We start from the raw sequence: 24364 nt of genomic DNA on the forward strand, positions 1-24364 counted from the left end.
CTAGAGTAGACACTAAAGCGCTCTTATTAATTCAGAAGCGGCAGTCAGAAGAAGGTTTCAGTGACAATGACCCTGCTTTTATTTCTAACAGTACAATATTTCTCTGAAAGACTCAGCCGACACATTCTTGATCATACCGGCGTAGCCAACAGAAGTAAAACTTCAGGAGAAGTTAGTGCCAAAGGCAAGTTTGTCAGACTCTATTCCCTTTCTCTTTTTCCCTTCTAGACTCTGACTGCACCTGCCCAGTTTGCAGATGAAATCAGCTGCCAGTGCCAAGCACCCCATGAAAAACTGACCATTGCTCAGGCCCGCCTAGGAACACCAGGTGAGGCCGTACTCGTCCTTCTCCCAACGGGCCCTGTCTTGACACCCAAAGTGCCGAAAGGCCCGTCATGATGCGAGCAGCTCTCGCTTTCAGTCAGAGAGTTGAATTTAGAGACGATAGCACAGCGCGAGGATGGCACCACCAGTAATAAACTCAACAAGCCAAAGTAGCCAGGGAAAGGATACAGCGAGATGTCGGTGTCGGAGCCGCGCCTCCGCCACTTACACGTTCCACAGCCTTGGACAAGTCACAAAAAATGATCTGAGTCTGTTTCCTCATGTGTGAACAGGGACAATGACACCTGCTTCACAAGGTGTTTGTGATAAGTAGGGTCAGTTAAAAATTCCAAAGCATTTTTTAAACTCTGAAGGCTTGTACAAACTTAAGCTACAATAATTATTACCTTTCTTAAGTCTGTTTAAAAAAAAAAAAAAGTTTCTCCAAGTGTGCCTTAAACGAAAGAGCCTGGGCTCTGTTCTAGGAGTTTTTCATTCATTCACTCCTTTAGTGCATACCAGAGCTGGCTAGGGGAGCGATTTACAAAGAACCACACGGTACTGCCTCCGTTTCCCAAGCGCTGCATTATAATCAAAGAGACAAGACAACTAGATCTGAAGTCAAACCCACCAGTAGTGTCCGTGCGTGTGCAACACAGGTGAAAATGGGCAGTTTTAAGAAAGGCGGATTCATTTGGCCTGGAGCGGTCAGGCAGGACCTGGGAGCCGACCTCAGCTGATCCTTTTGGGAGAAGGAAGGTGGGGACAGTGTGGGCAGAAAATGCAAAGGTGTTCTGGGCAAGTGGGACAGGGAGTGAAGGCGCAGAGCTAGAGAGCCAGGTAGCAGTAAACGAACGGCGTTCCATGGGGTTGGGATGGAACGGAGAATCAGACTGGTTAACAGGTAAGCTATGAACCATGCAAGGTGACTCAAAAACAAACAAACGGCCCAAGTTTAATAGAATCCATAGGACAAAGGACAGTTTTCTTAATAATAAAAACCATAGCTATGTATTCTGTTAACTATGGTTAAGTCCTTTATATGTATCATGTCATTTCACCGTCACAACTCTATGGGGTTAGTACTTCAAGTCTTTCTCAGGGGAGGAAATGGAGGCTTTAGAGAAGCTGTGAATCTGCACAGGGTTGTTCAGCTAGTAAGTGGCTGCGGTTCTCACACTTGAACGTGCAAGAAAGTCATGTGGAGGGCTTGTTAAAACACAGATGGCTGGGCTTCACTCCAGTGTCTCTGAGTCAGGCCACTTGGTGTGGCCTAAGAACTTGCCTGCCTAACAAGTTCCCAGGTGATGCTGTCACTGAGGGACCACACTGTGAGAACCATTGGTAAGTAGTGACGCTGGTGTTTGATCTCCAAACTCTTTGTGTTCAAGCTTGATCTCTCAACCATGACACGCTGCCTGCTCTTTCTGAGCGCAGTGGCTCCTTGAATAACATTGTTTTGCTCGATGTGGTTTCGTCATAACGTGGATGAGTGCCATAGGAACCTAACCCTTGTTTATATCAGTTAGCCTATGATAAAATTGGTTTTGTTATACCTCGTTTCACTAAAGTCACTGAACCTATTGCTAAGTGAGGACTTACTGGAGCTTAGAGAGAGTGAAGTGAGGCGGAGAGCGGGCTGAATGAGTGAGCTTTTTGTTACTTCTTTTGAGAGAGGCTAGAAGTGGCTTGGGGCAGCAGTTCAGAGCAGCCAGACCAGTTGTTTGCAGTCTTCAGGGTGCAAGGAACAAGCTGGTAAATTTGTTAAAGAAGCAGATTTCCTGCTCTCTCTCTCTCACCCCTAAATCTGGCACAAGGCCCCAGCATCCACATTTTTAACCAACAGCTCAGGTAAATCCGAAAGATGTGCTGAAAGTCCAGGTAGTCATGAAGAGAGCAGATCTGACCTACAGTGAAAGGGTGAGCTTTAGGCCCGAGCAGAAAAGGACCCTGTTTTCTAGGGAAGGGAAAAGGCCCTCTGCCAAGTGCTCTTCCTTGTGCTCCGTCTCATTCAGTCCTTGCAAAAATTGTGTGTGATGGGTATGATTGTGTCTTTTGTACAGATGAGGTAAATGAGACTTGGAGAACTGAAAAGTTACTTGTCAAATGTCCTTGCTTAATGGGTTATAGTGAGGGTTTGACCCCAAGTCCCTTTTACCTGAAACTCCTGCTTTGTCCTCCACATCGGGCTACCCTGTAGCACGGGCCACAGCGGACCTCGGAGCTCAGTGAAATATGATCAGATGTTGAACGGGAGGTGGAAGGTGTGTTAACAGGACAGGGAGACAGTAGCTCTGATCTTCTGCAGCGTGCTCAACGCTGTCTCACCAGCGCCTGGAGGTGTACTTGTCAAGCACTGTGTGCTCAGCAAATGTTTCCTGAGTGAATGAGTGAATGAATGGAACTTTGGGACAAGAGAAGGAGCTTGTCCTCTAGAAATAGAATGAGAGAGAGCTGCTCTGATGTTTTGAGCCAGCATCAACCAAATTGGGTGAGATTGGGCACCCTCACCTTTTCTAACCACCAAGCAGTTTAAACCCAGAGAGTCAAGCCGGAATAAGATGGTGGTACGTTTTTAATTAGCTGTGCACTGGGCTCTGTGGAACACGGGTCACCACAGGAGGAGTGAGATGGAGGAAAGGTGAACTCCTAGTCTTAGAAGAGAAATTCTCCCCTCTTATCTTCGGTGATGACCCTGGGAAGTTATGCAAGGGAATTTGTGATGTTGAGGGACACCTGGCTGAGGAACTTCAGTTAGAAATTTCTTCGGTTAGAACTTTTAACATCAGTGTTAAGATGTGACACATCGTTAGTTATTTGATTACCCGGAATGCACATATTAGCCTTAGACCTCACTCTAATTACCATAGGTTTATTAGAGCAGGGTCCTCACATTTCAGCGTGCTAAGAATCCCTTGGAGGGCTTGTTAAACTAGAGTGCTGGGCTGAAGCCTCAGAGTTTCTGATGAGGTAGGTCTGAGGCCGAAATGCTCAAGAATTGACATTTCTAACAAGTTCCCAGCTGATGTTGATGCTGCCTGTTGTGGGACTGCACTGCAAGAACTGCTGCTGGCCCTGGCTGGTTGGCTCAGCAGTAGAGCGTCGGCCTGGCGTGCGGGGGACCCAGGTTCGATTCCCGGCCAGGGCACATAGGAGAAGCGCCCATTTGCTTCTCCATCCCCCCTTCCTCTCTGTCTCTCTCTTCCCCTCCCGCAGCCGAGGCTCCATTGGAGCAAAGATGGCCCAGGCGCTGGGGATGGCTCCTTGGCCTCTGCCCCAGGCGCTAGAGTGGCTCTGGTCACGGCAGAGCGACGCCCCGGAGGGGCAGAGCATCGCCCCCTGGTGGGCAGAGTGTCGCCCCTGGTGGGCGTGCCGGGTGGATCCCGGTCGGGCGCATGCGGGAGTCTGTCTGACTGTCTCTCCCCGTTTCCAGCTTCAGAAAAATACAAAAAAAAACAACCCAAAACTGCTGCTTAAGAGTAACTGTTGGGGCCCTGGAGGGTAGCTCAGCTGGTTAGAGCATTGTCCTGTCCCGATACACCAAGTTTGCGGGTACGATCCCCGGTCAGGGCACAGACAAAAATCAGCCAATGAATGCGTAGGTGGAACAGCAAATCAATGTTTCTCTCTAAAATGAATAATAAAAAATAAGAGTAAGTGCTGATAGAGGTTGGAGGAAGTGATAGGGAGATTATACTAATTAATTATTGGAGCATTGTACGATTATTAGAAAAGCTCGGGCATTTTTTAAAAACTTGCGGCTGGACTACTTTTTAAATTGGATTTATTAGGGTGATACTAGTTAACATGGGCACACAGGTTTCAGGAGCCCATTCTACAACATATCTCTGCACACCCTGTTGTGTGTTTATGCCCCCAAGTCTTCATCCACCACCATTTACCCCCTCCCCTCCCACTTCCCAGCGATCACCACACTGTGTCTGAGTCCATGAGGGAATGCAGACCGGTGCAGCCACTGTGGAGAGCAGTATGGAGTTATTTCAAAGAGTTAAAAATGGAACTGCTTTATGACCCAGCCATCCCACTTCTGGGAATATATCCTAAGAATCCTGAAATACTAATTCAAAAGAATGTATGCACCCCTATGTTCACTGCAGCATTATTTACAATAGCCAAGATTTAGAAGCAACCCAAGTGCCCATGAGTAGGTGAATGGATAAAAAAGTAGCAGTGCATTTATTTACTCAACAGAATACTATGCGGCCATTAAAAAAAGGAAATCTTACCTTTTGCAACATGGGCCTGGAGAGCATTATGCTACGTGAAATAAGCCAGTCAGAGAAACACAAGTACCATGTGATTCCACTCCTATGTGGAATCTAATGAGCACAATAAACAAGCAAAATGGACTACTTTTTAAAGAAAATAAGAAAAACATTACTTTTTTTTTTGAAGCGTTTTGTAATTTTCAAGAGTCGTAAGCAATTACCTTTTTGTGGCACTGTCTTGAACATTCCATAAAAAAGACAAAACAGACCTACCACTTAGGGTTTATAATGTGCTTCAAGATTACAGTTATAACTGAAATCTTTCACTATTTCCTTAACTAGCCCTATTTTATGACAATACAATTGCCTACAATATGTTTCACAGCCTTAGTCTGCCCAAACAGGGGCTAGCGCATAATTTCTGAAGGAGGTAATGCCAAACGCTGGCCATAGTTCCTAGCTTCTGGACCTCATTAGTGAGGTCACAGGATGATGAAACATCAAGAAAAGCAGTAGGGCACTCGGAATCAGTACCTTTGACCTTAACTCAACTAGTCCGGCTGTGGAGCTGTGGGTCTACAGGGTTTGGTGTGTGTCCTGACACAGAAGGAATCATGCCTGTGTCTTACAGTAAAGGAAAGGTCCAAGTGACTCTATCTTAGGTTTCTTTTCATTAAAGCTGACTTTCTGCTCAAAGAGAAACAGTTCCGATTTCCCATTTTCCTGCTCAGAAAGGGGATTTATGTTATTCTGTTTCCACTGTATGTAGAGTTTTCAAATTAATTTTCCAAAGCTACCCTAATGAATTTTTATATATATATTTATATATATATTTATATATATATTGCCACCTGTACTATAATTTTTCTTTAATGTGCTCTTTTTTAAAAAATTTTTTCCTGCATTTTTCTGAAGCCAGAAATGGGGATAGACAGTCAGACAGACTCCCTCATGCGCCCGACTGGGATCCACCCGGCACGCCCACCAGGGGGCGATGCTCTGCCCACCAGGGGGCGATGCTCTTCCCCTCCGGGGTGTCACTCTATTGCGACCAGAGCCACTCTAGCGCCTGGGGCAGAGGCTGAGGAGCCATCCCCAGCGCCCGGGCCATCTTTGCTCCAATGGAGCCTCGGCTGCGGGAGGGGAAGAGAGAGACAGAGAGGAAGGAGAGGGGGAGGGGTGGAGAAGCAGATGGGCGCCTCTCCTGTGTGCCCTGGCTGGGAATCGAACCCAGGACTTCTGCACGCCAGGCCGACGCTCTACCACTGAGCCAACCGGCCAGGGCAGCTCTTTTTTTTAATGTTAATGTACTTAAAAAGCAAACATCAATTATCATTTATTAAAATAGTATTACTGGCCCTGACCAGATAGCTCCGTTGGTTGGAACATTGGCCCGAAGTGCAGAGGTTGCTGGTTCGATCCCTGGTCAGGGCACATACATAAATGGATTGATGTTTCTCTCTATCTCTTTCCCTTTGTCTCTGGCTAAAATCAATAAATAAAAGACAAAATAAAAAAATAGGCCCTGGCCGGTTGGCTCAGTGGTAGTGCGTTGGCCTGGCGTGTGGGAGTCCCGGGTTTGATCCCGGCCAGGGCACACAGGAGAAGCGCCCATCTGCTTCTCCACCCCTCCCCCTCTCCTTCCTCTCTGTCTCTCTCTTCCCCTCCCGCAGCCGAGGCTCCACTGGAGCAAAGATGGCCCGGGCGCTGGGGATGGCTCTATGGCCTCTGCCTCAAGCGCTAGAATGGCTCTGGTTACAACAGAGCAACGCCCCAGATGGGCAGAGCATCGCCCCTGGTGGGCATGCCGGGTGGATCCCGGCCGGGCGCATGTGGGAGTCTGTCTGACTGCCTCCCCGTTTTCAACTAAAGAAAAATACAAAAAAAAAAATAGCATTACTGGTTATAAGTAGAGGGAAATTATAAAGTGTATATATAACTATATATACTTTATAAAATATATAACTATTAGATTTTAAAGGGTTCATTTTTGTGTCACCTTCTTTTGTACATCAGTTATACAGTTGCCCTAGTCACTGGTGTTTAGTTGTATGATGTCGGGTAAGCTGAACTTCGCTGAGCTTCCACTTTGCCCCTCTGTGCGATGAGGATAGGAAGCCCTCTCTCCCTTGCCTACCTCACAGAGTTGATGCGATGATCCAGTGAAATATATGGGCTTTGTAAATCATACATACTTTCAAGGCATTATTTAAGTGTAGGTTGCTAATAGCCATAATAAAAAATGAAAGATCACGCTTTTGCTAGTGCTTGAATCTGAAGCAATACGAAGAAACATCATAACACACAAAATTGTGAACTCAGGTATAATGCAGTTGGTGATTGCCTCCTTTCTGGCCGTATGGTAGGTATACGTTTAACTTTTTAAGCAACGGCTTAACTGCTTTTCAAAATAATTGTACCGTTTTACATTCCCACTAGCAATGTGTAAGAATTTCAGTTGCTCTATATCCTCACCAATACTTGATAGCTATTGTCAATATTTTTATTTTTTTAAATGTGTTTATTGATTTTAGAGAGAGGAAGAGAGAGAGCGGGAGAGAGACAGGAACATGTGTTCCTGTATGTGCCCTGACTGGGGATTGAACCAGCAACCTCTGCACCTTGGGACAGGGCTCTAACTACCCGGGCCATCTGGCCCGGGCATATGGTCAATATATATATATTTAATTTAGCCATTCTAGGGGTGTGAAGTGGTATATCATTCTGGCTTTAGTTTGCATCTCCATGATGACTAATCATATTGAGCATCTTTCCATGAGCTTATTTGCTTTCCACATATTTATTTTCTTTGGTGAAGTATCTGTTAATTTTTTTTGTCCTTTCAAAAATGAGTTTTCTTATTATGGAGGTTTGGGAGTTCTTTATATAGTCTAGATTCAAGTCCTATATCAGATATATATTTTTTGCAAATATTTTCTCCCTAACTTGCCTTTTCATTTTTGTAAAAATATCTTTTGAAGAGCATAAGTTTTAACTAAGGTCCAATTTATCATTTTTTAGGTTTTATAATATACCCTTTTGGGTCCAATTGTGAAATTTTTGCCAAAGTCACTGAGATTTTCTCCTGTTTTCTTCTAGACGTTTTTTGTTTTGTTTTTATTTAAGTGAGAGGAGGGAGATAGACAGACTCTATCCCCTACCAGGATCCACCTGGTGACCCCCGTCTGGGGCTGATGCTCTGCCGATTTGGGGCCCAAGCTCACAACTGAGCTATTTTTAGCGCCTGAGGCAGAGGCTCCACAGAGCCATCCTCAGTGCCTAGGGCCAACACGCTTGAATCAATAGAGCCATGGCTATGAGAAAGGAAGAGAGAGAGAGAGAGAGGAGGCGGGGGTGGGAGTGGGTGGGTGGGGAAGCAGATGGTTGCTTCTCCTGTGTGCCCTGAGTGCAAATTGAACCAGGACTTCCACATGCTGTGTCAACACTCTACCACATAGCCAACCAACCACGGCTTAGAGGTTTTATAGTTATAGTATATGGTGTCAGATATGAGTTAAGCATAGCCCCCTTCATCATTTCATTTACTTCAAAGTGTTATATAATTTATAAAATTTTGGAATGTAAGATCCAGAAAGTTAAAACAATCGTTTTCCCCAGAGTACTGTACCTTGGTCATTAGTTGTATCCACAGTCCTCAAACAAGTATTCAGCATCATTTTTGTGTTCTACATAGTTTGTTATGTATAAGTTATTTAAAGCACGGTTAGCAGTGTGTGGTGTACAGACATGCATTTCACCAGAACATCACATTTATCTAATATACTTATTCTAACTTCAGGATACACAGGAATTTACTTGAAATGCTTAAGAAATTTTATAATCTGTGGGCAGAAAGTGTGTAATGCCATCATTTTCTGTGCTGCATAACACACTGCCACAGTCCTAGTGGCTTAAAACTATGCATGCTTGCTATGCCATCATTTTCATGGCCCCGGGTCCGAGCCTGGCTTAGCTGAGGCCCCTGCTAAGGTCTCACAAGGCACTCACGGTGTCACCCAGGGCCTAGTTCTTATCTGGAGGATGAACTGGTGATCGGTCTACTTTTGAGCTCACTCAGGTTGTTGGAAGAATTTATTTTTTGGCAACTGGGCCTTGCCCCCTGCACGCCCCCATCTGGTCTTCCCTCTTGAATTCTTTCAGTGCTATGGCTTCCTGTCATTTCACCTGTAAATATTTGTATGTGTGTATGTAAAATAACTTTTTAAAAGCATTATCAGCCTGACCTGTGGTGACGCAATGGATAAAGCATTGACCTGGAACACTGAGGTCGCCAGTTCAAAACCCTGGGCTTGCCTGGTCAAGGCACATATGGGAGTTGATGCTTCCTGCTCCTACCCTCCCCTAAAATGAATAAAAAAATTTTTTTAAAGCATTATCACTATACCATTATCTCACCTGAAAAATTACCAGTAATTCTTTAATATCATCCAATATTGTGTTACAATTCTCAATCATCTTATGTCATTATTTAGTTTGTTTGATCCCAGATCTATACAATATGTTGATATATCTTTTAATTTTCATGTTCCTCCCCACATTCATCTCTCTCTTTTTTTTCTTAAAGTTTATTTGTTAAAGTGAGAGGGTTCCTTTTTTTTTTTTTTTCAGTCCTGTAAATTTTCCCAGTCTGGAACTTGCTGACACATTACAGTTGTAAAAGTGAGCTTATTGCAAAATCAACTCCACAAATACTCTTAAAAGATTTACTAAGTGTCGCTTTTCTCAGTAATTATGTCATCTTCCTTTACGTTGCTTTTCTCCCTGCTTCCTGAATCCATTTATCTTGATCACCTCTGAGTCAATAAGAAAAAAGTTCTGCAGAACTGCCATCTGCTCTCCTCTGGGATTTATAACTTAAAACAAATTTTCTTCAATTGAATTCAAATGAATAAGAGTATTGAAACCAAGGATCTCTCATTAGGCAGTTTGTTATTTCAAAGCACTTTCTATTTACGGTGCCTTATTTAGAATACAAGATCATCCTGCGAAGGCAATTCGGTTTGTTCAAAATGGTGTGTAATTGGAAATCATTGCAATTCCCTGACATAGAGCCTCAAGTTTCTTTTTATTAGAGAAATTTAATTTATTAGAAACATTTTGCCATCTGAATCTATTAATGTAACATTTCTTTCAATTCATGTTCCAAATTAATGAGGTTGTATTACATCAAGAAATAAGCACAATTTTAGGTCTTAAGTCTTCAACATCACTCAGCTGAGGTTCACATTGATTTCTTTTTCTAAATTTATTTTTATATCATCAACATAATACATGTGTGCAGTTTAAAAAGTCAGTAAGACTCTTAGCCTTATAAAAAACAAACAAACAAACAAACAAACCAACCAACCAGCAGCCCCTTTCCCTCCCGGCCCCACCCCAGTCTTACTCCCAGTAGACACTCAGCACTTGGCAATCAGCTTTCTGAAATGTTGTAGACATCTCTCTTCCACTCTTGTTGCCTTTCTTATTTCCTCTGCCCCTGAGGTATTATGCCTTTTTAATTCTTTCTTTGTAATTCTTGTGGTGTTTGGGAGGAAGAGGAGATGTGTGTGTGTGCAAGCGCGCGCGTGTGCGCGCATGCGCACCATTTGTGGCTTCTTCATTCTTGACCAGTGTTGGTCGCTTGCCTCCAACCCTAAGTACCACCCCCACATATAACTTTTGTACCCTGATTCTCCTCTCTTTGGGGCGTGGGTTCCCCTCCCCCATCTCTCATGCTACCAAGAGGTTAAGGAGTGACCCTTACGTTATGGTATGCTGTTAAATGTTTAACAATTGGCACTCCAGGAGTGGGGCGACATAAGCCCTGATTTGTAGCATTTGCCAATTTCTGTGGTGTAAATATTCCTACCAAGGCTGATTTCAGGCTACCAGTGTAACTTGGAGTTAGGAATAAAAGTGCACAACTGTCTCTTTGAGCAGTGTGAGCGACTCCTGCACAACACTGCCTTTGCGAACAGCACAGGGGTCTTCATTCAGGACTGGCAGATCCAAGGATCAAGTCATTTGTCCCTTTCATTGAGCCCCTCCTTTACTTCTGCCATGATATTCCCACAGGACTGACTCTGCCAAGCCTTTGGTAATTCCTGGTCTGTCTGGATGTGCCAGCTCAGACACCTGAGACTCCACTCTGGGTCAAGACAACTCCCCAGTGCTCTGTGTCTGTCTTTCCTATTAGCTAAAAATGTGTATTCTGGGTCAGTCTTAATTTTGTTACGTTTTTACTCTGCTTTGATGTCCTCAAAAGACTCTCTTTGTAAAGTTAATTTCCTGCACAAATATGAAATTGATGGTATGTAGACCTGTATCTTATCCAGGTAAACTTTCCTAAAATGCTATCCTGATAGAAGAACCAGGTAACTGGGCTTTAGTCTGCAGTTCTGTTGATGATGTTTTCTTTCTCCCACAGCTGACAGACCTGTCAGAATATACGCAGATGGAATATTTGATCTCTTTCACTCAGGCCACGCAAGGGCACTTATGCAAGCAAAAACCCTATTTCCTAACACCTACTTGTTGGTAGGAGGTAAGAAATTCATTTTCTCTTTGTCCAGAAAACTCCTTTATAATGTACTTCCTGAAAGGACCGTTTCAGAGTTTCAACGTTAAAATCTCAAATTATTAACACTCCCTACTTAGCCTATATTGGCTCACATGTTTACTGCCTGAAATTTAAAATGATGTTTAAAAACTGCAGGGGAACCTGACAGGTGGTGGTGCAGTGGGTAGAGTGTTGACCTGGGATGCTGAGGTCCCAGGTTCGAAACTCTGAGGTCACCAGCTTGAGCCTGGGCTCATATGGCTTTAGTGCAGGGTTGCTGGCTTGAGCATGGGGTTGCTGGCTTGAGCATGGGATAATAGACATGACCCCATGGTCGCTGGCTTGCACCCAGAGGTTGCTGGCTTGAAGCTCATGGTTGCTGGCTTGAGCCCTGAGGTCACTGACTTGAGCAAGGGGTCACTGACTCAGCTGGAGCCCCCCAGTCAAGGCACATGTGAGAAGCAATCAATAAACAACTAAGGTGCTGCAAGTATGAGTTGATGCTTCTCACCTCTCTCCTTTTCTGTCTCTCTCACTCTAAAATTATATATATATATATATATATATATATATATATATATATATATATATATATGTATATATTCTCTAATGTTCTTCCTTTATGTAAATTCAAACTTCTCATTTCCTTTTCTTTGAAGAACTTTCTTTTTTCCTCTGAAGAACTTTTAAAAACATGTTTTGCAAGGCAGGTCTACTGGAAACAGATTTCCTCATTTTTTTTGTTTATCTGAGGAAGTCTTTATGTCTCCTGTCCCTTTAAAAGGCAGTTTTGGCCTGACCAGGCAGTGGTGCAGTGGATGGAGCGTCGGACTGGAATGCGGAAGGACTCAGGTTCGAGACCCCGAGGTTGCCAGCTTGAGCTCGGACTCATCTGGTTTGAGCAAAAAGCTCACCAGCTTGGACCCAAGGTCACTGGCTCGAGCAAGGGGTTACTTGGTCTGCTGAAGGCCCGTGGTCAAGGCATGTATGAGAAAGCAATCAATGAACAGCTAAGGTGTTGCAGCGAAAAACTGATGATTGATGCTTCTCATCTCTCTCTGTTCCTGTCTGTCTGTCCCTATCTAACCCTCTCTCTATAAATAAAAAATTAAAAAATAAATAAAGGGCCGTTTTGTGGGGTACAGAATTCTAGGTGGGGAGGTGGATTGTTTTCTCTCAACGCTGTAAGTATTCCACCCCATTCTCTTCTGGCTTGTGCTGTCTCTGTGGAGGAGCCCAGTGTACCTTCTCACCTTGCTCTTCCATAGGTAAGGTGTTTTTCTCCCTCGGACATCTTCCGAGATGTTTTCTTTGGCATTTTCCTCTTTGATGTTAAATGAGATGAATGGGATCTCACTGACTGTGGATGAACATATTATTGTTAGAATGAGACAGTGTAACATTGATTTTATTCCTGTTTTTTCTTGCTATTGATGTAAGTCCTGAGAAGTTTTGTTCACACAACTATTTAGATGGGAATGGAGGATTTTTTTATAGTAATACCACTCAATCTTTGAACTCCTGAGTTATCTTCCAGATGTCATGAAACTAATCTTAGTGATCTATCAAGGGCCAGTTTACTGAGATCTCCTTTCAACTTGCCCACAGCAATGGATTAGAAATGACCTGACCTATGAAAAGATTTATTACCAAGCTATTAGAATTATTTGCTTTCTCCCTTTCTGGGAAACCATGACAAAAATGCTTTACCTAGACTTGTTTAACGACTCTTTTTTTTTTTCTTTACAGAGACAGAGAGAGGGATAGATAGGGACAGACAGACAGGAACAGAGAGAGATGAGAAGTATCAATCATCAGTTTTTCGTTGCGACACCTTAGTTCATTGATTGCTTTCTCATATGTGCCTTGACCGTGGGGCTACAGCAGACCAAGTAACCCCTTGCTCGAGCCAGCGACCTTGGGCTCAAGCTGGTGAGCTTTGCTCAAACCAGTTGAGCCCGCGCTTAAGCTGGTGACCTCGGGGTCTCAAACCTGGGTCCTCGGCATCCCAGTCCGACACTCTATCCACTGCACCACTGCCTGGTCAGGCTAACGACTCTTAATTATAACCCTTACTCCTTTACTTGGAAGCAACTTATTCAACCAGATACACTCAGAAAGTATTGGGGAAATGGAAATATTGGTAATTTCATTACACTGTTGCCAATCTAACGATTTTTGATAAATGCTTTTATTATTTGTTTAAAACTTAAAAAAAAAAAAATCAAAACCTGGCCCTGGCCGGTTGGCTCAGTGGTAGAGCGTCGGCCTGGCATGCGGGGGACCTGGGTTCGATTCCCGGCCGGGGCACATAGGAGAAGCGCCCAATTGCTTCTCCACCCCCCCTCCTTCCTCTCTCTCTTCCCCTCCCGCAGCCAAGGCTCCATTGGAGCAAAGATGGCCCGGGTGCTGGGGATGGCTCCTTGACCTCTGCCCCAGGCGCTAGAGTGGCTCTGGTCGCAGCAGAGCGACTCCCCAGAGGGGCAGAGCATCGCCCCCTGGTGGGCAGAGCGTCACCCCTGGTGGGCGTGCTGGGTGGATCCTGGTCGGGCGCATGCGGGAGTCTGTCTGTCTCTCCCCGTTTCCAGCTTCAGAAAAATACAAAAAAAAAAATCAAAACCTTGGGGCTGCAGTTTTAGCTTGCTAAATGTGCTAAACTAACTGGTCAAGCCACTTCTCATTGTCAAGTCTAATTCAGAACCCAGAAAGCAAGAAAAAGCCTTTTGGTTCAAATATATATATTAATGTATTTCAAGAAACTTTATAAAATACACTGAGAAATAAGTTATTGAATGTATTGTATAAAATAAAGTCAGTCAAGATTAAAATGAGATAGAGCTAATAATATACGGTAAGTTACAAATAAGACAATAAATCCAACAAGTCATTGTGCTTAATATATAATAATGCAATGTAATTTATAGATAAAATTATGATATATATAAGAGGAGTATGATTAAAATAAGAGGCTTGTCATTTCTTTTATAAATATTCATGTGTGCCTGACCTGTGGCGGTGCAGTAGATAAAGCGTCGACCTGGAATGCTGAGGTCGCTGGTTTGAAACCCTGGGCTTGCCTGGTCAAGGCACATATGGGAGTTGATGCTTCCTGCTCCTCCCCCCTTCTCTCTCTCTTCTCTAAAATGAATAAAAATAAATAAATGTTGGTGTGTGTGTGTGGGTGTGTGTGTAAGTGTGTGTGAAACCCTGGTGTTTGGCTTTGGGAAATAATGAAATCAAATATAAAAAAACCCAAGAAATAATTATTTTTATTAGACACCATGGTCATACTCTTCCTATATATTTAAGGATAAAAAAGGGATATACTAGCCCTGGCCGGTTGGCTCAGTGGTAGAGCGTCGGCCTGGCGTGCAGGAGTCCCGGGTTCGATTCCCAGCTAGGGCACACAGGAGAAGCGCCCATCTGCTTCTCCACTCCCCCCTCCTTCCTCTCTGTCTCTCTCTTCCCCTCCCGCAGCCGAGGCTCCATTGGAGCAAAAAGATGGCCCAGGCGCTGGGGATGGCTCCTTGGCCTCTGCCCCAGGCTCTAGAGTGGCTCTGGTCGCGACACAGCGACGCCTGGATGGGCAGAGCATCACCCCCTGGTGGGCGTGCCGGGTGGATTCCGGTTGGGCGCATGCGGGAGTCTGTCTGACTGCCTCCCCGTTTCCAGCTTCAGAAAAAAAAAAAGGGATATACTACTAAAAGATAATTTGTCTGGCAGTAGGTATTTTATTTTTTTGTTATGAGGAGGTAGAAAATAAACATTTTAGAAAATAATAGGGATAAGCAGTATCTGTAGATAAGTTTATTTCAACATATTTGGAAAAATCTGATAATTCCAGAAAATATTTCAGTTCTATTTCTAGACAACTTTGGCTTATTGAAGTGATTTTTTTTATTTATTTATTCATTTTAGGGGGGAGAGAGAGAGAAAGAGAGAGAGAGAGAGAGAGAGAGAGAGAGAGAGAGAGAAGGAGCAGGAAGCATCAACTCCCATATGTGCCTTGACCAGGCAAGCCAGGGTTTTGAACTGGCGACCTCAGTGTTTCCAGGTTGAACTCTTTATCCACTGCGCCACCACAGGTCAGGCTATTGAAGTGATTTTGAAGTGAATAAATAGCTGGGGAAAATGCTTATTTGTAAATAAAAAGGTAAAGGCGTATTTTAAGATTCAATAGCAGAGGCCCTGGCCAGGTTGTTTAATTGGTTAGAGCGTCTTCCTGACAGGCTGAGGTTGCGGGTTTGATCCCTGGTCAGGGCACTTACAAGAATCAACCAGTGACGGCATGAATAGGTAGAACAACAAATTGATGTTTATTTCTCTCTTTGTCTATCTGTTTCTTTCCCTTCCTCTCTCTCTAAAAATCAATCAATAAAATATTTTTTAAAAAGATTCAATATGAGAGAAGAGACGAAGGAGTAGGTGGAAAGTACACTCACCTCCTCCCGGGACCAAACTGGAATTAGAACTAAAACATAGAGCAATCAACCTAAATAACCAGCTGAAGACTAGCAGACAACCAAAGATTTATAGAAGAAGCCACATCAAGACTGGTAGGAAGGGTGGTGACAGAAAAAGGGCTGGTCTTTCTGTCCCTGACAGACAGCAGCTCAGATTCTGGAGTGATATCTCAGTTGCAAAGGTTCCCCGTGAGGAGCTGGGGTCTCAGCCCCAAGCTGGCTCCCAGACTAGAGCATTAGAGCCGGAAAGAGGCACCCACATAACATCTGGCTGTGAAGATCAGTGGGGATTCTGCTGCCAGGGTGAGACAAGAGTCCACTAGAGGCACAGGGGCCTTCTTAAAGGGCCAACACACAAAATCTTGTTCACAGCTGCTCACCCTGGGCTCTGCTGGAGGGTGGGCAGGGAGAACTAGAGTCATATGAGGAGAGTCTGGGGTTTGTGGCTCTGGGGATAGGATGGAAGGGACAGCTGCCAGGATCTCTGTGCTGAGTCATTCTCCCATACCTCAGATGCTATTTTTCTTGGTTAGAGCACTTCCCTCCATGTGGCATCAGCCTGGAGGAAAGCAATGGCCCCATCCTCTGGACTCTGTCTCCCCCACCCTGTAGAGCTTGTGCCCCACTAAGGAGTCAGCTGCCTGGCCAGTCTGTAGAGATATGGGCCGATTCTGGGGGCATCAGTGACTGAATTGTGTGACGTTGGAGTATGGTCCATTCCCCCCACTTTCCTGTGAACCTGACTGGCTCTTCCCCCTCATGGGAGATCTGCTAACCCCACTCTTGGGGCTCCCAGTGGACCCACTTACCTAAACTGTGGTGGCTCTGCCCTACTGAGGGCTAGGCAAAACCTGGGACAGACTGACTGTGTGGCTGTGATGCGGGGGCCATTTTACTCTTGCACACTCAAGCAGCGCAGAGCTCTCCCTTCGCATGGTCAAATCTTGGTCCGTTTGGATCTGATAAACTCTGCTGGCCTTACCCTGGTAGCTCCCTGAGACTGCCCTATCACAAAGGTGTGCGAGCGCTCAGTGGGAGGCAGTTAGACTTGGTACACTCTGGCTGAGTGGCCTCAGACCCAGCACTGGCACTGAGTTTGAACCTATGGATAGGAAAAATTAATTAACATCTTTAAATGCCCATACTACCCAAAGCAATCTATAGATTCAATATAATTCCTATCAAGATATCAATAGTATATATTTCACAGAACCAAATCAAATATTTCGGTAATTTATATGGAACCACAAAAGACCCCAAATATCCACAGAGATCTTGAGCAAGAACAACAGACTTGGAGGTGTTATGCTACCTGATATCACTGTAAGGCCATTGTACTCAAAACAGCATGGTACTGGCATAAGAACAGGCATATAGCTCAATGGAACAGAATAGAGAGCCCAGAAATAAACCCAAGCCTTTATGGTCAATTAAACAATCCAATTGAAAAATGGGCAAAGGACCTGAATAGACACTTCTCCAAAGAGGACATACAGATGGCCAATAGATATGAAAAGAGGCTCTGTGTCACTAATCATCAGAGAAATGCAAATTAAAACCACAATCAGATATCACCTCACAGCTGTCAGAGGGCTATCATCAATAATCAACAAACAAACGCTGGCAAAGGTGTGGAGAAAAGGGAACCCTTGTGCCCTGTTGGTGGGAATGCAGATTGGTGCAGCCACTGTGGAAAGCAGTATGGAGTTAGCTGAAAAAATTAAAAATGGAACTGCCTTATGACCCAGCAATTCCACTTCTGGGAATAAATTCAAAGAAATTTGAAACACTAATTTGAAAGAATATGTGCATTCCTAGTTCATTGCATCATTATTTACATTAGCCAAGATTTGGAAGCAGCCCACAGCCCAAGTGCCCATCAGTAGATGAGTAGATAAAAAAGCTGTGGTACATTTACACAGTGGAATACTACTTGGCAGTAAAAAAGAAGGAACTCTTAACTTTTACAATAGTGGGGATAGACCTGGAGACCATTATACTAACTGAAATAAGCCAAAGAAAGACAAGTACCATATGATTTCACTTATGTTTGGAATCTAATGGGCCATAGGTGGTTGGCTCAGCAGTAGAGCATTGGCCTGGTGTGTAGGATTCCCAGATTTGATTCCTGGTCAGGCACCACAGGAGAGGCAATCATCTGCTTCTCCACCGCTTCCCCTTCTTTCTCTCTCTTTCTCTCCTTCAGCCATGGCTCAAACTGTTTGAGCAAATTGGCCTGGGCTCTGTGGATGGCTCAATGGCCTCTCCTCAGGTGCTGGAATAGCTTGGTTGCCAAGCAGCAGAGCAGCGGCCCCAGATGTGTAGAGCATCGCCCAATAGGGGAATTGCCAGATGAATCCTGCTCGGGGCTCATGTAGGAGTCTCTCTCTGTCTCCTTGCCTCTCACTTAAAAAAAAAAAAAAAGGAATCTAATGAACAACCTGTCAGAGAGGAGGGAGGTTGTGGGGCTGAGTAAAAAAGGTGAAGGGATTAAGGGGGAAAAGATCTCATAGACAAGACAACAGTATGGTGATAGCCAGAGGGAAAAGGGGGTAGCAGAAGGCAGAAGAGGGTAGAGGGAAAGTAAAGGGTGATGGAAGGAGACTTTACTTGGGGTGGTGAACACAATACAATATATAAAGATGATATATTATAGCACTGTATACCTCAAACCTATATAATTTTATTAACCAATGTCACCCCAATTAATTTGATTTAAAAAAGATTCAATATGAGGATTGAGATGAGCTGGAAAAATGCTTACCCTTAACTACATTAGAAAGTCATTTTTAGGCCCTAGCCGGTTTGCTCAGTGGTAGAGCATCGGCCTGGCATGCAGGAGTCCTGGGTTCGATTCCTGGCCAGGGCACACAGGAGAGGTGCCCATCTGCTTCTCCACCCCTCCCCCTCTCCTTCCTCTCTGTCTCTCTCGTCCCCTCCTGCAGCCAAGGCTCCATTGGAGCAAAGTTGGCCCGGGCGCTGAGGATGGCTCTATGGCCTCTGTCTCAGGCGCTTGAATGGCTCTGGTTGCAACAGAGCATCGCCTCCTGGTGGGCGTGCCGAGTGGATCCCTGTCGGGCGCATGCGGGAGTCTGTCTGACTGCCTCCCCGTTTCCAATTTCAGAAAAATACAAAAAAGAAAGTCATTTTTAGCATTCAATATTTCTTTCTAATGCTCCTTTTGCTTTAAGTTCCTGGGTCATATTCCTCAAGATCCTTATCCTTTGACAATAGTTCAGAGAAGGAAGAGGCAAAATTGTTAGGCAAAAATTTGCCCTCTTCTTCACGCTAGCAAATTTTGTTTCTAATAGAAATGTGTTCAGGAGAGGACGTTTTTATAGGTTCGTGGTGCTTTAAATAATCATTCAAGATTTCCATTTGGTTTGGCCCGCAGTCTTCATTCCCCTCCCTTGCAATGCAACTTAGTAAGGTTTGGATGGTGCCTTTCTTCTGTAAAGTGGAATAAAGGTGGTTTGGAACATTGAGGCTCTTAGGGGCTCATTAATCTTAGGAAAGCATACCCTTGGAAGTTGATCTGGAATTATTTTTATTTATAAATGTAATGGAATGACATTGATCAATGAGAGTGCATAGGTTTTTAGGTGAACATCTCTAATATTTTAACCGTTGTATTGTGTGCCCATCACCCAAAGTCCAATCATTTTCTGTCACCGTATATTTGTCCCTCTTTACTCCCCTCCCCCCACTAACCACTTCACTTTTATCTGTGTCCATGAGTCTCAGTTTTATATCCCACCTCTGTGGGGTATATATTTGTCCCTCTTTACTCCCCTCTCCCTGGTAATCACTTAACTTTAAAAAGCTAAGAACTATATGATTTCACACATAGGAGAGATATAAAACAGAGACTCATGATCGTAGATAAAAGTGATCTGGAAATTCATTACTTTAAAGCTACCTGTACTTGGATACCTCTTGAAAAATCTTTGTGTATCCCCAGGGGTATGTGTGCCCTAGTTTGAAGACCATTTACTGCCTTAGACAGACTATCTTTCCTGAGTATCACAAGCCAACTTAATGGTACACAATTCTATAGTGAGGGCAGGTAGGGAGCCCTTTACGAATAGATATTGTGTTGTTGGTTGAAAGGCTGGCTCTTGATAATATGTGTGTACTTAACAAATAAAACACTTAGGGTGAGCCTGACCAGGCAGTGGTGCAGTGGATAGAACATCAGCCTGGGATGCTGTGGACTCAGGTTCAAAACCCGGAGGTCACTGGCTTGAGTGCAGACTCATCTGGCTTCGTGTGGACTCACCAGCTTGAGTGTGGGGTTGCCAGCTTGAGCATGGGATCACAGACATAACCCCATGGTCACTGGCTTGAAGCCCAAGGTCACTAGCTTGAGCAAGGGGTCACTTGCTCGTTGGAGCCTCCTAGTCAAGGCACATAAAAGAAAGCAATCATAAACAACTTAAGTGCCGCAACTATGAGTTGATTCTTCTCATCTCTCCCTTCCTGTCTGTCTGTCCCTGTCTCTCTCTCACTAAAACAACAACAAACAAAACAAACAAAAAATCCACTTATGGTGAGTTGAAAAAACTCTCTCTATTAGTTGTGGACCCCCTTACATCTGCAGGTAGGTTTGTTGTAGGAGTTTCCCTAGGTCAGGGGTCTCAAACTCAACTCAGCATGTGGGCCGCAGAGCAAGATCACAGCCGTTGGGCGGGCCGCACTAGGTCTACAAAAGGCAACTGTTACGCAACACTTTTCTCACTGCAGTTGAAAACAAAAAAAAATCAGTACAACAAGCACAATCGTACATGCAGTTTACTCAGTGTCACAAAACGACCAGAAACTCTAGTTCACATCACAACTGCTGTTAACTAAGCTAATATCTAGCTAGGATGCTAGAGAAATGAAAAATACAAGTAGGCCCCTAGGCTTACTTAATTTTATCCAAAATATTTTGAACTTCGTGGATTAGTCTGCGGGCGGCACAAAATTGTTCGGCGGGCCGCATGCGGCCCGCAGGCCGCGAATTTGAGACCCCTGCCCTAGGTGGAGCAAGGACTTAGCCAATAAAACCACTCTGATCTGGGCAAGTGCATGAGCAAACACTTGCTTGAAACGCTTGGTATTTGGCAGAAATAACTGACTCAAAGATCAGAAACTGGAAGTACTACAGTCTACGTCTCAGCCTTAGGCAGTAACAGACCCCACAGACTGCTGTGATTTCGCACTATGATTATAATACCTGTATCTCTAATTTTTAAGCATGTAGCCAGTAATGATTTGAAAATGCTTTTACGGAAGCATACCTTTTTGATATTATTTTAGTGACGACAATCCAGTAGTAAAGCTCTTTTTTCCTCCATTTTAGTTTAAATGTTAAGTCATTTAAAAACAAGTCAAGCCTGACCTGTGGTGGCGCAGTGGATAAAGCGTTGACCTGGAAATGCTGAGGTCGCCAGTTCGAAACCTTGGGCTTGCCTGGTCAAGGCACATATGGGAGTTGATACTTCCAGCTCCTCCCCCCTTCTCTCTCTCTCTCTCTCTCTCCTCTCTCTCTCTCTATCTCTGTCTCTCTCTCTCCCTCTCTCTCTCCTCTCTAAAAATGAATAAATAAAAATAAAAATAAAAAAACAAGTCAAGAGCCTGATCATGCAGTGATGCAGTGGATAGAGCATTGGTTTGGGACTTTGAGGATCCAGATTCAAAACTCCAAGGTCACTGACTTGAATGCGGGCTCATCCAGCTTGAGTGTGGGCTCACCAGCTTGAGCATGGGATCATAGACATGATTCCTTGGTCACTGGCTTGAGCCCAAAGGTCGCTGGCTTGAGCAAAGGATCACTGTCTTGGCTGGAGTCTCCTGGTCAAGGCGCATATGAGAAAGCAATCAATGAACAACTAAGGTGCTGCAATGAAGAATTGATGCTTCTTATTTCTCTCCCTTCCTGTCTGTCCCTCCCTCTCTTTCTCCTTGTCTCCATCGCTTAAAAAACAAAAAACAGCCTGACCAGGCGGTGGCGCAAGTGGATAGAGCATCGGACTGGGATGCAGAGGACCCAGGTTCAAGACCCTGAAGTCACCAGCTTGAGCGCTGGCTCACTTGGCTTAAGCAAAAAAAAAAGCTCACTAGTTTGGACCCAAGGTCGCTGGCTCGAGCCAGGGGTTACTCGGTCTGCTGAAGGCCCACGGTCAAGGCACATATGAGAAAGCTATCAATGAACAACTAAGGTGTTGCAACGAAAACTGATAATTGATGCTTCTCCCCTCTCTCCGTTCCTGTCTGTCTGTCCCTATCTGTCCCTCTCTCTGACTCTCTCTCTGTCCCTGTTAAAAAAAATTAAAAGTTATGTCAGAGAGTTTTTTTTAAAAAGATTCATTTTAGATCGGGGAGAGGGAGGGAGGGAGGGAGGGGGAGAGAGGGAGAGAGAGAGAGAGAGAGAGAGAGAGAGAGAGAGAGAGAGAGAGAAGGGAAGGGGGAGGGTCAGGAAGCATCAGGAAGCATCAACTCCCACATGTGCCTTGACAGGGCAAGCCCAGGGTTTTGAACTGGTTACCTCAGCATCCCAGGTTGATGCTTTTTTTTTTGTATTTTTCTGAAGCTGGAAACAGGGAGAGACAGTCAGACAGACTCCCGCATGTGCCCGACTGGGATCCACCCGGCATGCCCACCAGGGGCGACGCTCTGCCCACCAGGGGGCGATGCTCTGCCCCTCCGGGGCATCGCTCTGCCGTGACCAGAGCCACTCTAGCGCCTGGGGCAGAGGCCAAGGAGCCATCCCCAGTGCCCGGGCCATCTATGCTCCAATGGAGCCTTGGCTGCGGGAGGGGAAGAGAGAGACAGAGAGGAAGGAGGGGGTGGGGTGGAGAAGCAAATGGGCGCTTCTCCTATGTGCCCTGGCCGGGAATCGAACCCGGGTCCCCCGCACGCCAGGCCAACGCTCTACCGCTGAGCCAACCGGCCAGGGCCTCAGGTTGATGCTTTAGAGAGTTGTTTTTCCTTAAAAAATAAAGGATTTGAGTCACCAAATCCCATTTCTGCCTCACAGGAAGGAAATTAGAAAACAACAACAATAATAAACCTAATACTACTTCTACTGTAGTAGACATGAATATTACTCCATAAATGTGGGTTTATGCTCTATTGTATTTTAATTGAAATTATCCCTCTAAGACTCCATTTTACCTGACTGGTAGGGAATTCAATGTCAGTCCTTGTTGGGCTCTCTTCATCTCCCCAGAGTCAAACAGAATTTCGAATGTTTATAGAAACAGGACAGGAGCTTCCAGGCTTCAGCCCCGCGCTACTTTGCACTGCCCTCATCATCCGAGCCCACAGAATTACTAGAAGGGAGCAGGCCCACTGTGCAGGGTGAGGCACCTGTGGTCTGTGCCCGGGTGCAGCCCCAGTGCGCAAGGCTGCGTGTCCCTCGCCCCCAAAGGCTGCGCCGCTGGTGCTTGCTGCTTGTGGGCTCCTCAGACCTTCAGGCTCTTCCTCATTTGGAGGAATATTCTCTCTGACTTCTTCCTTACAGAATCCCCCCCCCCCAAGGCTCTCTAGCTTTGGGAAACAGCAGCCAGAAGGGCAGGCTGCCTGCCAGCAACCAGAACTTCACAGCTTCTGTGGGGGAGTTTGTACCAAGAGGCTGGGTACCTGCTTGAAGTGGGGGCAGGGAAAAGACAGAGCCCGAACCACCAATGAATATAGCCGTAAATGGTCCTGTATTTCTACTACTGTATTAATAAAGGACAGACGTTACTGAGCATTGCTCTCTGCTCATACGGATGATCAAATTGAATTCTCAAAACTTTGCCATGTTGTAAAGACAACTGAAACTTGGAGACTTTGAGTAATTTGCCCAATATAAGTAGCAAAGCTGGGATTAGAACCCAAACCAAATCCAAAGTTCAACCCCCTATGTTATATTTTTTCTCCTGAGGGGTACTGGTAATTTTTTTTTTTAATTTAGTGAGAGGAGGGGAGGCAGAGAGACAGACTCTCACATGCACCCTGACTGGGATCCACCCAGCAAACCCACTAGGGGTTGATACTCTGCCCGTCTGGGGCTCTTGCTCTGTTGCAACCAGAGTCATTTTTTAGTGTCTGAGGCAGAGGCCATGGAACCATCCGCAGTGCCTGGGGCCAACTTGCCCTAATTGAGCCATGGCTGCAGGAAGGGAGGAGGAGAGAGAGAGGGAGGGAGAGAGAGAGGGAGGGAGAGAGAGAGAGAGAGAGAGAGAGAGAGAGAGAGAGAGAGAAGAGGGGGAAGGGTGGAGAAGCAGGTCAGAGCTTCTCCTGTGTGCCCTGACCAGGAATCGACCCTGGGACATCCACACCCTGGGCCGATGCTCTACCACTGAGCCAACTGGCCAGGACCAATTTATTTTACTTAAATTTTTTTTCAAAGAAAAAAAAAGTTTTCAATTCCAGTTCAATTACATACATATTATATTTGTTTCAGGGGAACAACATAGTGATTAGACATCTACATAACTTATGAAGTGGCCACCCTGATAAGTCTAAGGGTACTGGTACTAGTTTATTTTGAGCAGTGAGCTGCAGGGTAGGTTAGCTGCAGCCTGAGCTCCCAGCTAGCTCAGTGAACTCATCCGTGGAACACTACTGCTCGCAGTTCTCCAGCCGGTTGTCAGAGCGCCTTTGCCAAGACTCAAGAACAACAGTGCTGCTCTGGGTATAATTACTGTTTGGACAATAACTGGTCAGCATGTTCAGCTGCTTCTTGAGGTCACTGCTAGGGTATGAAACTAGGACCCTGTATTGGCAGAACCGGGATGTTTGTTTTCTCTCTGCTC

At 45.0% G+C, this 24364-nt stretch overlaps 1 protein-coding gene across 5 annotated transcripts in view; it reads left to right on the top strand.

Annotated features, from left to right (window-relative positions):
- The window catches only part of PCYT1B (phosphate cytidylyltransferase 1B, choline), an 84969-nt gene that overhangs the window by 24499 nt on the left and 36106 nt on the right, over positions 1 to 24364 (top strand). For 4 of the 5 annotated variants that reach the window (XM_066249288.1, XM_066249283.1, XM_066249284.1 and 1 more), the window contains 2 exons: positions 229 to 328; positions 10984 to 11100. In XM_066249288.1, coding sequence (XP_066105385.1) covers positions 229 to 328; positions 10984 to 11100 — 217 coding nt within the window. The remainder of the gene's footprint in view (positions 1 to 228; positions 329 to 10983; positions 11101 to 24364) is intronic. The other variant, XM_066249287.1, reaches the window with a different exon arrangement.

This window comes from Saccopteryx bilineata, chromosome X (assembly GCF_036850765.1).
Source record: "Saccopteryx bilineata isolate mSacBil1 chromosome X, mSacBil1_pri_phased_curated, whole genome shotgun sequence".
NCBI lineage: Eukaryota > Metazoa > Chordata > Mammalia > Chiroptera > Emballonuridae > Saccopteryx > Saccopteryx bilineata.